Source organism: Oncorhynchus clarkii, chromosome 7 (genome assembly GCF_045791955.1).
Source record: "Oncorhynchus clarkii lewisi isolate Uvic-CL-2024 chromosome 7, UVic_Ocla_1.0, whole genome shotgun sequence".
Classification (NCBI taxonomy): Eukaryota; Metazoa; Chordata; class Actinopteri; order Salmoniformes; family Salmonidae; genus Oncorhynchus; species Oncorhynchus clarkii.
This window is the reverse complement of record NC_092153.1, coordinates 73,602,840-73,616,722: the sequence shown is the minus strand read 5'-3', so window position 1 is coordinate 73,616,722 and position 13,883 is coordinate 73,602,840. Positions and strand designations below refer to the sequence as shown.

Here is a 13,883-nt window from a genome sequence, read left to right as displayed (position 1 = left end):
ACCTCACACCTACCACCTCCTACATCCCTACCTCACACCTACCACCTCCTTCACCCCTATCAACTCCCTCACCCATCCCACCTCATTCATCCCTACCTCACCCTTACCAACTCATTCACCCATACCTCACCCCTACCACCTTCTTCCCTCCTACCTTACCCCTATCCACTCCCTCACCCCTACCACCTCATTCATCCCTACCTCACCCCTACCAATTCATTCCTCCCTACCTCACCCCTACCACCTTCTTCCCTCCTACCTCACCCCTACCAACTCCTTCACCCCTACCTCAACCCTACATCCCTACCTCACACCTACCACCTCCTACATCCCTACCTAACACCTATCACTCCTTCATCCCTACCTCACACCTATCACCTCCTACATCCCTACCTCACACCTACCACCTTCTACATCCCTACCTCACATCTATCACCTCCTTCATCCCTAACTCACACCTACCACCTCCTACCTCACACCTATCACCTCCTTCATCCCTACCTCAGACCTACCACCTCCTACATCCCTACCTCACACCTATCACCACATTCATCCCTACCTCACCCCTACCAACTCATTCATCCCTACCTCACTCCTACCACCGTCTTCCCTCCTGCCTCACCCCTACCAACTTCTTCACCCCTACCTCACCCCTACCACCTCCTTCATCCCTGCCTCACCCCTACCACCTCCTATATCCCTAACACCTCCTTTGTCCCTGCCTCACCCCTACCACCTCCTTCATCCCTGCCTCGTCCCTACCAACTCTCATCACTATCTCACCCCTATCACCTCCTTCACCCCTACCACCTCCTACCAACTCCTTCACCCCTATCAACTTCTTCACCCCTACCTCACCCCTACCACCTCCTTCATCTCTGCCTCATCCCTACCAACTCTTTCAGCCCTACCTCAACCCTACCACCTCCTTCATCACTACCTCACACATCCCTACCTCAACCCTACATCACTACCTCACACCTACCACCTCCTTCATCACTACCTCACACATCCCTACCTCAACCCTACATCACTACCTCACACCTACCACCTCCTTCATCCCTACCTCACACCTACCACCTCCTTCACCCCTACCACCTCCTTCATCCCTACCTCACCCCTACCACTCCCTTCATCCCTACCTCACCCCTACAACCTCCTTCATCCCTACCACTGTCTTCCCTCCTACCTCACCCCTACCAACTTCTTCACCCCTAACTCACCCCTACCAACTCATTCATCCCTACCTCACCCCTACCACCTCCTACATCCATACCTCACCCCTACCACCTCCTTCACGACCTACCACCTACCTCATCCCTACCACCTCCTTCACCCCTACCTCACCCCTACCACCTCCTTCATCCCTATCTCACCCCTACTACCTATTTCATCCCTACCACCTCCTTTGCTTCCCTCCCTCACTCTCGCTCTCCACACCCTCTCACCCCTACCACCTCCTTCACCCCTACCTCACCCCTACCACCTCCTTCATCCCTATCTCACCCCTACTACCTATTTCATCCCTACCACCTCCTTTGCTTCCCTCCCTCACTCTCGCTCTCCACACCCTCTCACCCCCCCCACCTCGCCCTAGCCCCATCCCCCACTCCCCCTCCATCCCCCCCTCTCTCTGCAGTAAGTAAATAACTCCAAAGCATACATAAAATTAGACGTTGATGAAGAAGTATGATATTTTACTTCTGGTACAATAAAGTTAATCCTATGTTATGTTGTCAGGCTGGTGGAGGAGGTGAAGCTGAGGGCCAGTGGGTGTCAGCTGCAGAATGAGGACGTGTACATGAACACCACCTTCCAGGACTTCATCCAGATGTGTGTGAGGAAGCTCCGAGGGGAGGACGACGAGGAGGAGCTGGTCGTTGACTACGTAAGCGTCACCATCATCATCGTCATTATTACTATGATCCTCTATCTTCATCATTATCATAACCGTCATCATCATTATTACCACCAGAATCAGCATTATCCTCAATACTCTAATCTAATGTAGGCCGTTAGGTTCAGGAGTGAAACTTTGGAGGGCATTCCAGTTCTTATTTCAGTCTCCTGCATTAGTAACATGATCACTAAGGAAGAACACAACAAGCCTGAAAAGGCCTTTGGATTAGGTAGCATAATGTAAATGTCCTGTAACTAGGTGGAGAAGAACATCAACAACATGACCATCCGGATGCCCCACCAGCTCTTCGTCAACGGGGAGTTTGTGGACGCAGAGGGAGGCAAGACGTACAAGACCATCAACCCCACAGATGGAACAGTAGGGAGCTAGCTTTCACTTGTCCATTAATGTCTGATCCATGGTTTTCCTAAAGGTCTTAATAACTTGATCTGCTCGCACCAATTTGGTTTGTCTCAGACGATGACAAATTAAGTGACTATATCACTCTTACAGTATGTGTGTTTGTGTGCGTCTGTGTTTCCCATCTCTCTCGCTTTCTCTTTAGGCTATCTGTGATGTGTCTTTAGCTCAAGCCAGTGACGTGGACCGAGCTGTAGCGGCCGCCAAGGAGGCGTTCGAGGAGGGAGAGTGGGGAAAGATAAACCCCAGAGACAGAGGCAGACTACTATATAAGTCAGTCTATTAGAAACAAGCATGTAAAATAGCATCCTATTATAGCGCAGTACTTTTAACCTGGATCCATAGGGAATAGGGCCCATAGGTTCCATCTCAAATAGGGCTCCATTTCTGATGCAACACAAGACTAAGACCCAGCCACATATAATAATACAGGTGGTCTTTGAAACATTAAAATGCAGGCAACTATACAAGGCATTCAACCATGTATCGCTGGGTCTATAAGATACACAGGATAATATATAGATGTTTTTTGAAGACGTGGGTGAGGTCACACTTCACTTTTTGATTTGTGTAATATTTTCCGTTAAGGTGCATTTTCCAGTGTTAAATTACTAACGTGTTGCTGTAGCAGATGTTTAAATGAAACCATTTAACCCTTCACCTACAGGCTGGCTGACCTGATGGAGGAGCACCAAGAGGAGTTAGCCACCATAGAGTCCATGGACTCTGGGGCCGTATACACACTGGCCCTGAAGACCCATGTGGGCATGTCCATCCAGACCTTCCGCTACTTCGCTGGCTGGTGTGACAAGATCCAGGTGAGAGAGTGGGGGATATCACAACATTGTCCATATTGCCCACTGTTTTTCATTTTGTGCAACAAAGAAGCAGGTGCTTTAAAGAGCCAATGCAGCTGTTTTTATCTCAATATCACATCGTTTCTGGGTAACAATTAAGTACTTTAATTATTAAATGGTCAAAAAGAAACAAAAATAGGTTCTTAACAAAGGGGCAATTTCTCAAGCAATAATTTAGCTAGGACTGTCTGGGAGTGGTCTGAGAGGGGAGGGAAAACTGTGAATGAGCTGTTATTGGAAGACCGGTTTGAAACTCTTTCTTATTGGTCTATTAACTAATTTACCACATGGCAATGTCACCATCGAAGGCCAAACCTCCATCCCGCCAAAACAGGCTGAAATTTCAGGCAGTCTTTTGAAACAGCTTGTACACTAAAACGGCATTATCATAATTTTCACAAAATGATTCTAACCTAATAGTGTGTAAATATATATAAAACACTGGAAAATCATGTTTTTGACTGCATTGGGCCTTTAATTAAAGACTTGTTACCTACTATGAATACCACAGGTAAGGGGCCAGTCATTCCTAAGTGCTTTATTATAGTTTCATAATGCTTTGACTGCATCTATAAGGTGCTATATACATTGAGTGTACAAAATATTAAGGACACCTTCCTAATATTGAGTTGCACCCCTCCCATTTTGCCCTCAGAACAGCCTCAATTAGTTGGGGCATAGACTACAAAGAGTTGAAAGCGTTCCACAAGGATGATGGCCCATGTTGACACCAAAAATCCTTCTTTAACCTGTCTCCTTGCCTTCATCTACACTGATTTAACAAGTGACATCAATAAGGGATCATAGCTTTCACATGGATTCACCTGGTCCGTCTATGTCAAGGAAAGAGCAGGTGTTCCTAATGTTTTGTACACTCAGTGAATATGTTTATAAGGCAATATAACACTCACTTAATAAGTTTCTAATTATTCTTCTGTGTTATTTGGATTGTAATATGAATTTGTTCTGATATTTCTAGATTTTTTTATTATTCTTTTGACATTCTACTGCATTGTTAACATCCACTTAACTTTCTATGCGACCAAGAAACTTAGATTTTATGTTTAAGTTTATGTTCATGATCAGTGACTGTCTCCTTCTACAGGGCTGCACCATCCCCATCAACCAGGCCCGACCCAATCGCAACCTTACCTTCACCAAGAAAGAACCAATCGGGTGAGATACACCAGCCACATGCAAATACATAGCTAATCAATTTTTGGGTCATAACAAGATTTTGAGAATAAGCATATTTGTCATTTTAACTCTCAGAGTGTGTGCTATCGTAATTCCCTGGAACTACCCTCTCATGATGTTGGCCTGGAAAACAGCTGCCTGTCTGGCTGCTGGTAACACTGTGGTCCTCAAACCTGCCCAAGTAAGGAGCATCACAATCCTGTTCATATTTTTCCACTAAAGAGGGGAACAAAGGGATATTTTAAAATGTTATGTACTGTACTGTGCACTAGGGGGCAGTGCACTGGTGTCCAGACACTAAACTGTGTACTGTACAGAAAATGTTTCAACCAGAGGAGGTTGGTGGCACCTTAATTGGGGATAATGGACTCGTGGTAACGGCTGAAGCAGAATCATTGGAATGGTATCAAATACATCAAACGCATGTGTTTGATGCCATTCCATTTGCTCCGTTCCAGCTATTATTATGAGCCGTCCTCCCCTCAGCAGCCTCCACGGGTTTCAACCCCTTCTCCAATGGGGCATTTAGTCAGCGTGATCCGTTTGAACGATTTCAAAAGCGATATGGCCACATGTACTATTAAATCTGTACCCTGTACAGCCAGAAGACTGGTTCCTCTCTAGGATTCTTCATAGATTCCAGCCTCCTAGGGAGTTTTTCCTAGTCACCGTGCGTTTCCCTCTGCATTGCTTGCTCTTTGGGGTTTTAGGCTGGGTTGCTGTAAAGCACTTTTTGACAACTGCTAATGTAAAATTAGCTTTATATAATACATTTGATTGATTGGCCTATGGGGTTTAGCCAACTCCTGACTATTGTTAGCGTGTCCTTCAATAAAGTTACAGAAGCAGTCTTTTTACAGGGGTACAACTGATTTCAATACATTTGATACAGTATGCCTGAGATACCTGCATTTGTCAAGGTATATGAATTGCCTAAAGCTAGCATGTTCAATCATTTTAGTTGTGTGTATATTCCTATGGTCCCTAGGTGACTCCACTGACAGCGATGAAGTTTGCTGAATTGGCTGCGAGGGCAGGATTCCCCAAGGGAGTGATCAACATCCTCCCTGGATCAGGTAAACATGCTTTTCTGTTTTTGATCGTTGTTTTATACAAATGTTCATATCGAAAGAGTTGCTCCTATCTTTTCTTTACACACCTGTTTTTTGGCTGCATGTCAGTTGTCCTCTCACCCCCTGCAATAGAGAATCTGGGAAGGTGCACCATTTTTTTCTCAGATGACTGAAAAGTTGACTTATAGGAGATACAATGTTTTGTTGTGATGCTGACGGTGTGCTGGTTCTTCTTCTGCTGTCTCTCAGGTGCTCTGGTGGGCCAGCGTCTGTCCGACCACCCGGACGTCCGGAAGCTTGGCTTTACTGGCTCCACTGAGATAGGGAAACACATCATGAAGAGGTGAGTGGTCACTGTTGTGGCAACCTCAGTCCAGAGAGGTCATGACTTTAGGCTCTCGGTGGTTGGCCAAGACTTTGGCCAATAATAGCATACTGTTTATGTTTATGTAGTACAGCAGTGGTCACCAACCTTTTCTGAGTCAAAAACACTTTCTGAGTCAAAATTCTATCTACCGCTCAGATTATTATTATTTTTTACGTGACTTAAAACCCCCTAACATGCTGACTACCCCGCTAACATGCTGACCACACCGCTAACATGCTGACTACTCCGCTAACATGCTGACTGCACCGCTAACATGCTGACTACCCCGCTAACATGCTGACCACACCGCTAACATGCTGACCACCCCGCTAACATGCTGACCACACCGCTAACATGCTGACTACACCGCTAACATGCTGACTACCCAGCGAACATGCTGACTACACCGCTAACATGCTGACTACACCGCTAACATGCTGACTACACCGCTAACATGCTGACTACCCAGCGAACATGCTGACCACACCGCTAACATGCTGACCACACCGCTAACATGCTGACTACACCGCTAACATGCTGACCACACCGCTAACATGCTGACTACCCAGGGAACATGCTGACCACACCGCTAACATGCTGACTACACCGCTAACATGCTGACTACCCAGCGAACATGCTGACCACACCGCTAACATGCTGACTACACCGCTAACATGCTGACTACCCAGCGAACATGCTGACCACACCGCTAACATGCTGACCACACCGCTAACATGCTGGCTACACCGCTAACATGCTGACCACACCGCTAACATGGTCAGCGGTGTGGTCAGCATGTTAGCGGTGTGGTCAGCATGTTAGCGGGGTAGTCAGCATGTTAGCGGTGTGGTCAGCATGTTAGCGGTGTGGTCAGCATGTTAGCGGTGTAGTCAGCATGTTAGCGGTGTGGTCAGCATGTTAGCGGTGTGGTCAGCATGTTAGCGGTGTGGTCAGCATGTTAGCGGTGTGGTCAGCATGTTAGCGGTGTAGTCAGCATGTTAGCGGTGTAGCCACACCTAATGTTAGCGGTGTGGTTAAAGAAGACAAAGCCTGGAAGGAGGAGAGATGACTAGACATGATTCGGTTGACAGTTTTATGTGTGGATTAATTGTCGGAGTAGAAGACCTTGTGTAAATAAATTGCCATAAATGTTTAATCTTCGACCTAATTTTCGACCTGTCCCCAAATTAATATAATTGGTTCAGAGTTTGTTTTGATATTTTAACCTGCGTGTCGTGATCGCGTTTGGTGTGGGGGGGGGAAAATCAACTTGTGCACGATGACGCACTCGTTCGGCCGGTTTGGGTACGGTGTAAAAGGTCGATGTCCATGCCCCCGATGTCCATGCCCCCGCTGAACTCGAATTAGCATAATCAAAAACTCCCAAAATGGGAACACTTTGCCTCCCCGGCGTTAGGGCTGCTGAATAAAGTGGAGCTACCATAAACAGCGCAAAACAAATAAAAAAAATAGGAATGCCTAAGGCCTTAACAGAAATGTTTTGTGATCAACTAGGAATGGCTTGGAGATCGACCAGTTTATCGCGATCCACTGGTTGGTGACCACTGTAGTGCAGTATGTGTGTGTTTGTGTGTTTGTGTATTAACACCTGTTTTTGTGTGTTCCTCTATCTCAGCTGTGCAGTCAGTAATGTGAAGAAGGTGTCCCTAGAACTGGGGGGTAAATCTCCACTCATCATCTTCAGTGACTGTGACATGGACAAGGCCGTCCGCATGGTCAGTGGGCCTTCAATTCAATGCTGGTCGCTACAAAACATTAATACAAAAATATGTATATCAAAGAATATAAAATATGAATATTTCAGAATATTGTAAGGCATCAATTTCACTGTATTTATTTGTGTATTTTAGGGATTGAGTGCTGTATTCTTCAACAAGGGAGAGAACTGCATTGCAGCAGGCAGGCTCTTTGTGGAAGAGAACATCCATGACCAGTATGTCAAGAGAGTGGTACGTGTCTCAATGCTAACTTAGTCACCCACTCGCTACCTTATCTCACAGCGCTATGCTAACTTAGCCACCCGCTCGCTACCTTATCTCACAGCGCTATGCTAACTTAGCCACCCGCTCGCTACCTTATCTCACAGTGCTATGCTAACTTAGCCACCGCTCGCTACCTTATCACACAGGGCTATTCTAACTTAGCCATCCTCTTCCTTATCACTTCTGTCATCATGAAGTGATTTGAGAGGCTAGTTAAGGATCATATCACCTCTATCTTACCTGACACCCTAGACCCACTTCAATTTGCTTACCGCCCCAATAGGTCCACAGACAATGCAATCGCCATCGCACTGCACATTGCCCTATCCCATCTGTACAAGAGGAATACTTATGTAAGAATGCTGTTCATTGACTATAGCTCGGCCTTCAACGCCATAGTACCCTCCAAGCTCAACATTTAGCTCGGGGCCCTGGGTCTGAGCCCCGCCCTGTGCAACTGGGTCCTGGACTTCTTGACGGGCCGCCCCCAGGTGGTGAAAGTAGGAAACAACACCTCCATTATGCTGATTCTCAACACAGTGGCCCCACAAGGGTGCGTGCTCAGCCCCCTCCTGTACTCCCTGTTCACCCATGGAGGCGTGCATGGCCACGCAGTCAACTCAATCATCAAGTTTACAGACAACACAACAGTTGTAGGCCTGATTACCAATGACAAGACAGCCTACAGGGAGGAGGTGAGGGCCCTGGCGGAGTGGTGCCAGGAAAATAGCCTCTCCCTCAACGTCAACAAAATGAAGGAGCTGATCGTGGACTCTGGGAAGCATCAGAGAGAGCATGCCCCTATCCACATTGACGGGACTACAGGAGAGAAGGTGAAAAGGTTCAAGTTCCTCGGCGTACACTGACAATCTGAAATGGTCCACCCACACAGACAGTGTGGTGAAGAAGGTGCACCAGCGTCTCTTCAACCTCAGGAGGCTGAAGAAATTTGGCTTGGCCCCTAACACCCTCACAAACTTTTACAGATGCACACCGCCTGGTACGGCAACTGGACTGCCTGCAACTGCCTGGGCTCTCCAGAGAGTGGTGCGGTCTGCCCAACGCATCACCGGGGGTACAATGCCTGCCCTCCAGGACACTTACAGCACCTGATGTCACAGGAAGGCCAAAAAGATCATCAAGGACATCAACCATCCAAGCCACGGTCTGTTCACCTCGCTACCATCCAGAAGGCGAGGTCAGTACAGGTGCATCAACGCTGGGACCGAGAGACTGAAAAACACCTCAAGGCCATCAGACTGTTAAATAGCCATCATTAGCCGGCCTCCACCCAGTTACTCGACCCTTTACCTTAGAGGCTGGTCATTTTAAAATGGAACACTAGTCACTTTAATAATGTTTACTTACTACTGCGTTACTCATTTCATATGTACATACTGTATTCAATTCTACTTTATTTTAGTCAATGCCACTCCTACATTGCTCGTCCTAATATTTATATATTTCTTATTTATTTTACAGTAGATTTGTGTGAATTGTTAGATAATACTGCAGTAGAGCTAGGAAAACAAACATTTCGCTACACCCGCAATATCATCTGCTAAATATGTATATGTGACCAATACAATTTGATTTGAATCTCACAGTGCTATGCTAACTTAGCCATCTGCTAACTACCTCATCTCAGGTGGAGGAGGTTAAGAAGATGAAGATTGGAGATCCTCTGGACCGCTCCACAGACCACGGACCCCAGAACCACAAGGCCCACTTGGACAAGCTGGTGGAGTACTGCCAGACAGGCGTGAGGGAAGGGGCCACTCTGGTGTGTGGGGGCAAACAGGTCTCCCGCCCAGGTTAGACTTCTTTTTTCAGTTCATAGCGCTGTAGATTTGACTAATATTAGCTGTGAGGCAGAGTTAGGGGCAAATGTCACTCCAAATCCAGTCTGTTTAGAAATGGAATTTGGATGTCATACTGTGACCATTTGTGAAGTTACCATTTCTCAGTTCAAGGGATGACTATCAGCTACAAAATGACTAATATAGTAAATAAGTTGTTTACTATATCTTTCCCTGTGGTACCTTTCTCCAGGATTCTTCTTTGAGCCCACCATCTTCACCGATGTTCAGGACCACATGTTCATTGCTATAGAGGAGTCGTTTGGCCCCGTCATGATCCTCTCCAAGTTCAAGAGCGGGTCAGTGTTTGCCATTGTCAGATGGGTGCCCTGTGTGGTTCAGCTGACCCCAGAACACTTACATACCTGAGTCGGCATGGGTTTCAAATCTTGGTCCTCTGACTAGCTCTCCTCCGACCTTTCTCTTCATCCCTTTCTCTCTCTCTTAGGGATGTGGACGAGGTTCTGCGGAGGGCCAATGCCACTGAGTATGGCCTGGCATCAGGAGTGTTCACCCGTGACATCAGCAAGGCGCTGTATGTCAGCGAGAAGCTCAACGCCGGCACCGTCTTTGTCAACACCTACAACAAGACGGACGTGGCTGCTCCCTTCGGCGGATTCAAGCAGTCCGGCTTTGGCAAAGACCTGGGTAAGACTTGCTGATTCTGGGACATTGTTTCCACACAGGTTAGATAAATCATAGAAGCCCACATGGAAAAATACTACAGTTTACTATAGAATACAACAGTACTTACTATAGAATTCTCTAGTAAACTGTAGAATACTATAGTAAACACAGCAAAAACACTACACTTTTTTAACTATAGTAAATACTACAGTATTTCATTTGTATATAACCTGCTGATTCCCCTCCCCCAAATCCCAATTTGTGCCACCCATAAGTGAGAAACCTACATGCTAAGTATAGACCATATTGTGTTCCCTACAGGTTATAGAAATAGGGCAGAAGCTCTGAAGGTTCAGACCTACCTACCTACAGGTTATGGAAAATTAGCTCTTTTAGTATTTCTCCAGTAGGTATCCTCAAAGAGAAAGCCTCCACTTCTATGTCAAAGATAATAAAACTAAAACACTGTTGTAAATACTCCAGTAATATTGGCAAAAACACTACAGTAAATACTATATAATATGTATTAGAGGTCGACCGATTAATCGGAATGGCCGGTATTTTTGGGCGCCGATTTTTTTATTTTTTTATACCTTTATTTAACTAGGCAAGTCAGTTAAGAACACATTCTTATTTTCAATGATGGCCTAGTAACGGTGGGTTAACTGCCTCGTTCAGGGGCAGAACGACAGATTTTCACCTTGTCAGCTCGGGGGATTCAATCTTGCAACCTTACAGTTAACTAGTCCAACGCAATAACGACCTGCCTCTCTCTCGTTGCACTCCACAAGGAGACTGCCTGTTACGCGACTGCAGTAAGCCAAGGTAAGTTGCTAGCTAGCATTAAACTTATCTTATAAAAAACAATCAATCATAATCACTAGTTAACTACACATGGTTGATGATATAATGCATATAATCTGACTGAGCATACAAGTATCTAAGTATCTGACTGAGCGGTGGTAGGCAGAAGCAGGCGCGTAAACATTCATTCAAACAGCACTTTTGTGCGTTTTGCCAGCAGCTCTTCGTTGTGCGTCAAGCATTGCGCTGTTTATGACTTCAAGCCTATCAACTCCCGAGATGAGGCTGGTGTAACCGAAGTGAAATGGCTAGCTAGTTAGCGCGCGCTAATAGTGTTTCAAACGTCACTCGCTCTGAGCCTTCTAGTAGTTGTTCCCCTTGCTCTGCATGGGTAACGCTGCTTCGATGGTGGCTGTTGTCGTTGTGTTGCTGGTTCGAGCCCAGGGAGGAGCGAGGAGAGGGACGGAAGCTATTCTGTTACACTGGCAATACTAAAGTGCCTATAAGAACATCTAATAGTCAAAGGTTAATGAAATACAAATGGTATAGAGGGAAATAGTCCTATAATTCCTATAATAACTACAACCTAAAACTTCTTACCTGGGAATATTGAAGACTCATGTTAAAAGGAACCACCAGCTTTCATATGTTCTCATGTTCTGAGCAAGGAACTGAAACGTTAGCTTTCTTACATAGCACATATTGCACTTTTACTTTCTTCTCCAACACTTTGTTTTTGCATTATTTAAACCAAATTGAACATGTTTCATTATTTACTTGAGGCTAAATTGATTTTATTGATATATTATATTAAGTTAAAATAAGTGTTCATTCAGTGTAGTTGTAATTGTCATTATTACAAATACATTTTTTTTAATCGGCCGATTAATCGGTATCGGCTTTTTTGGTCCTCCAATAATCGGTATCGGCGTTGAAAAATCATAAATCGGTCGACCTCTAATATGTATACCATAGTATACTATAGTATTTTTTCATGTGGGAGTAGAATTACTAGAATGGGAGAAGTCCAAAGATGCATTTTCTAGGAATGCCAATTCAATTGCATTTATATCCTGTCTCAACATCACTGGCTTTCTCCAACAGGACAAGAGGCTCTTAACGAATACCTGAAGACCAAGGCTGTCACTGTAGAGTACTAAATATACAGCTCTGGAAAAAATGAAGAGACCACTACAAAATTATCCGTTTCTCTGGTTTTACTATTTATAGGTATGTTTTTGGTTAAAATGAACATTTTTGTTTTATTCTATAAACTACTGACAACATTTCTCCCAAATTCCAAATAAAAATATTGTAATTTAAGAGCATTTATTTGCAGAAAATGTAAATGATCAAAATAACAAAAAGATGCAGACCTTGAATAATGCAAAGAAAATAAGTTCATATTCATTTTTAAACAACATAATATTGTTTTAACTTAGGAGGAGTTCAGAAATCTATATTTGGTGGAATAACCCTGATTTTCAATCAGACTGATCCTCCACCAAATTTCACAGTGGTTGCGAGACAGAGCATGCCAAGACGCATGAAATCTGTAAAACCAGAGACATTGATAATTTTGCAGTGGTCTGTTAATTTTTTCCAGAGTTATAGAGAGATGTGTGGTAGCTACCCACTGGGCACAGACGTCGGTTCAACGTCTAGTTTTGATTTGCATTTGGTTGAGTTGTCAACTAACACAAATTCAATTTCGGTTAAAAGTTTGGTAAAAAATCCAATCAGTTTTCCTGTTGATTCAACGTTAACACATTATTATATATATTTTTTTAAATGGCTTGGAAACAATGTTGATTCCAAACGGTTTTTGCCCAGTGGGTATTCTCTCTTTATAATCAGACCATATGTCACTAAGCAAATTCCTGAACTAAATGTGAATGATAGACGAGGCAGAAAGGAAACCTAATACCTCCACATGCCCTGATGAACAATTCTACTTGTAATTCAGTCTTTCTGAAATGTGATTAACCCTCTAATATTTCTTAGTGCTGTTTAGCACAATTACTTATGAAATTGAAATTTTTTATGAATGAGAAATACAATGTGAAATGATTTCCCCCTCTTAGAAATCCACTCTCACACAGGTACGTGGTTGCAAAGGGCATCAGTGTCTTAACAGCGCAATATGCCAATGCAGGATAGTCTGAGCGCAACCCAATCCAGAAATCTGGCAGTGGCTTCTGATTAAATTAAATTCTCACCGAACCGCTTGTTGTAATTTTGATGAGGCTCTCTCATTCAGATATCTGTAAGTGGACTGGAGGCAGGGCATGAAAGGGATAACGAATCTAGTTATGTCAACCGTTTCGGAAAAGTATGTGCTTAATTGCATACCCAACTCACTCAGGTGCTTCGCTATATCACATTTGACATTGTACGTAAGCTTGAGTTTAAAAAAACATCACCCAGATAGGCCAGTCATGTGAGAAACTCGTTATCATGCAAGTGGTCAGACAAGTGAAAATTATGGTCAGTAAAGAAAAGTTTAAGCTCGTCTCTCATTTAAAAAAAAAACTTTCATTACTTTGCCCCTTGATAACCAGCGCACTTCTGTATGTTGTAAAAGCATTACATGGTCGTTGCCCATATGATTGCATAGTGCAGAAAACACACAAGAGTTCAGGGGCCTTGCTTTAAGAAAGTTAACAATTTTCACTAGTGTCCAAAACGTCTTTTAAGTTGTCAGGCATTCCCTTGGCAGTAAGAGCCTCTCGATGGATGCTGCACGGTACTCAATTGGCATCGGGAGAAACTGCTT

General features: G+C 44.5%; 1 protein-coding gene and 1 non-coding gene across 5 annotated transcripts in view; both read left to right on the top strand.

The window, feature by feature from the left end:
• Positions 1-13,195, top strand: part of LOC139413822 (cytosolic 10-formyltetrahydrofolate dehydrogenase-like) — a 40,451-nt gene extending 27,256 nt beyond the window's left edge. For all 4 annotated transcript variants that reach the window (XM_071161608.1, XM_071161607.1, XM_071161611.1 and 1 more), the window contains exons 10-23: positions 1,741-1,888; positions 2,159-2,278; positions 2,466-2,593; positions 2,988-3,138; positions 4,283-4,353; positions 4,450-4,555; positions 5,363-5,450; positions 5,697-5,790; positions 7,451-7,550; positions 7,686-7,784; positions 9,466-9,631; positions 9,870-9,975; positions 10,125-10,324; positions 12,212-13,195. In XM_071161608.1, coding sequence (XP_071017709.1) covers positions 1,741-1,888; positions 2,159-2,278; positions 2,466-2,593; positions 2,988-3,138; positions 4,283-4,353; positions 4,450-4,555; positions 5,363-5,450; positions 5,697-5,790; positions 7,451-7,550; positions 7,686-7,784; positions 9,466-9,631; positions 9,870-9,975; positions 10,125-10,324; positions 12,212-12,267 — 1,633 coding nt within the window. In that variant the 3' untranslated portion in view covers positions 12,268-13,195. The remainder of the gene's footprint in view (positions 1-1,740; positions 1,889-2,158; positions 2,279-2,465; positions 2,594-2,987; positions 3,139-4,282; positions 4,354-4,449; positions 4,556-5,362; positions 5,451-5,696; positions 5,791-7,450; positions 7,551-7,685; positions 7,785-9,465; positions 9,632-9,869; positions 9,976-10,124; positions 10,325-12,211) is intronic.
• LOC139414514 (U7 small nuclear RNA) lies at positions 10,682-10,736 on the top strand. Its single transcript, XR_011634891.1, has one exon. It is a non-coding gene; the product is annotated as a U7 small nuclear RNA (small nuclear RNA).
• Positions 13,196-13,883: the final 688 nt, after the last annotated feature.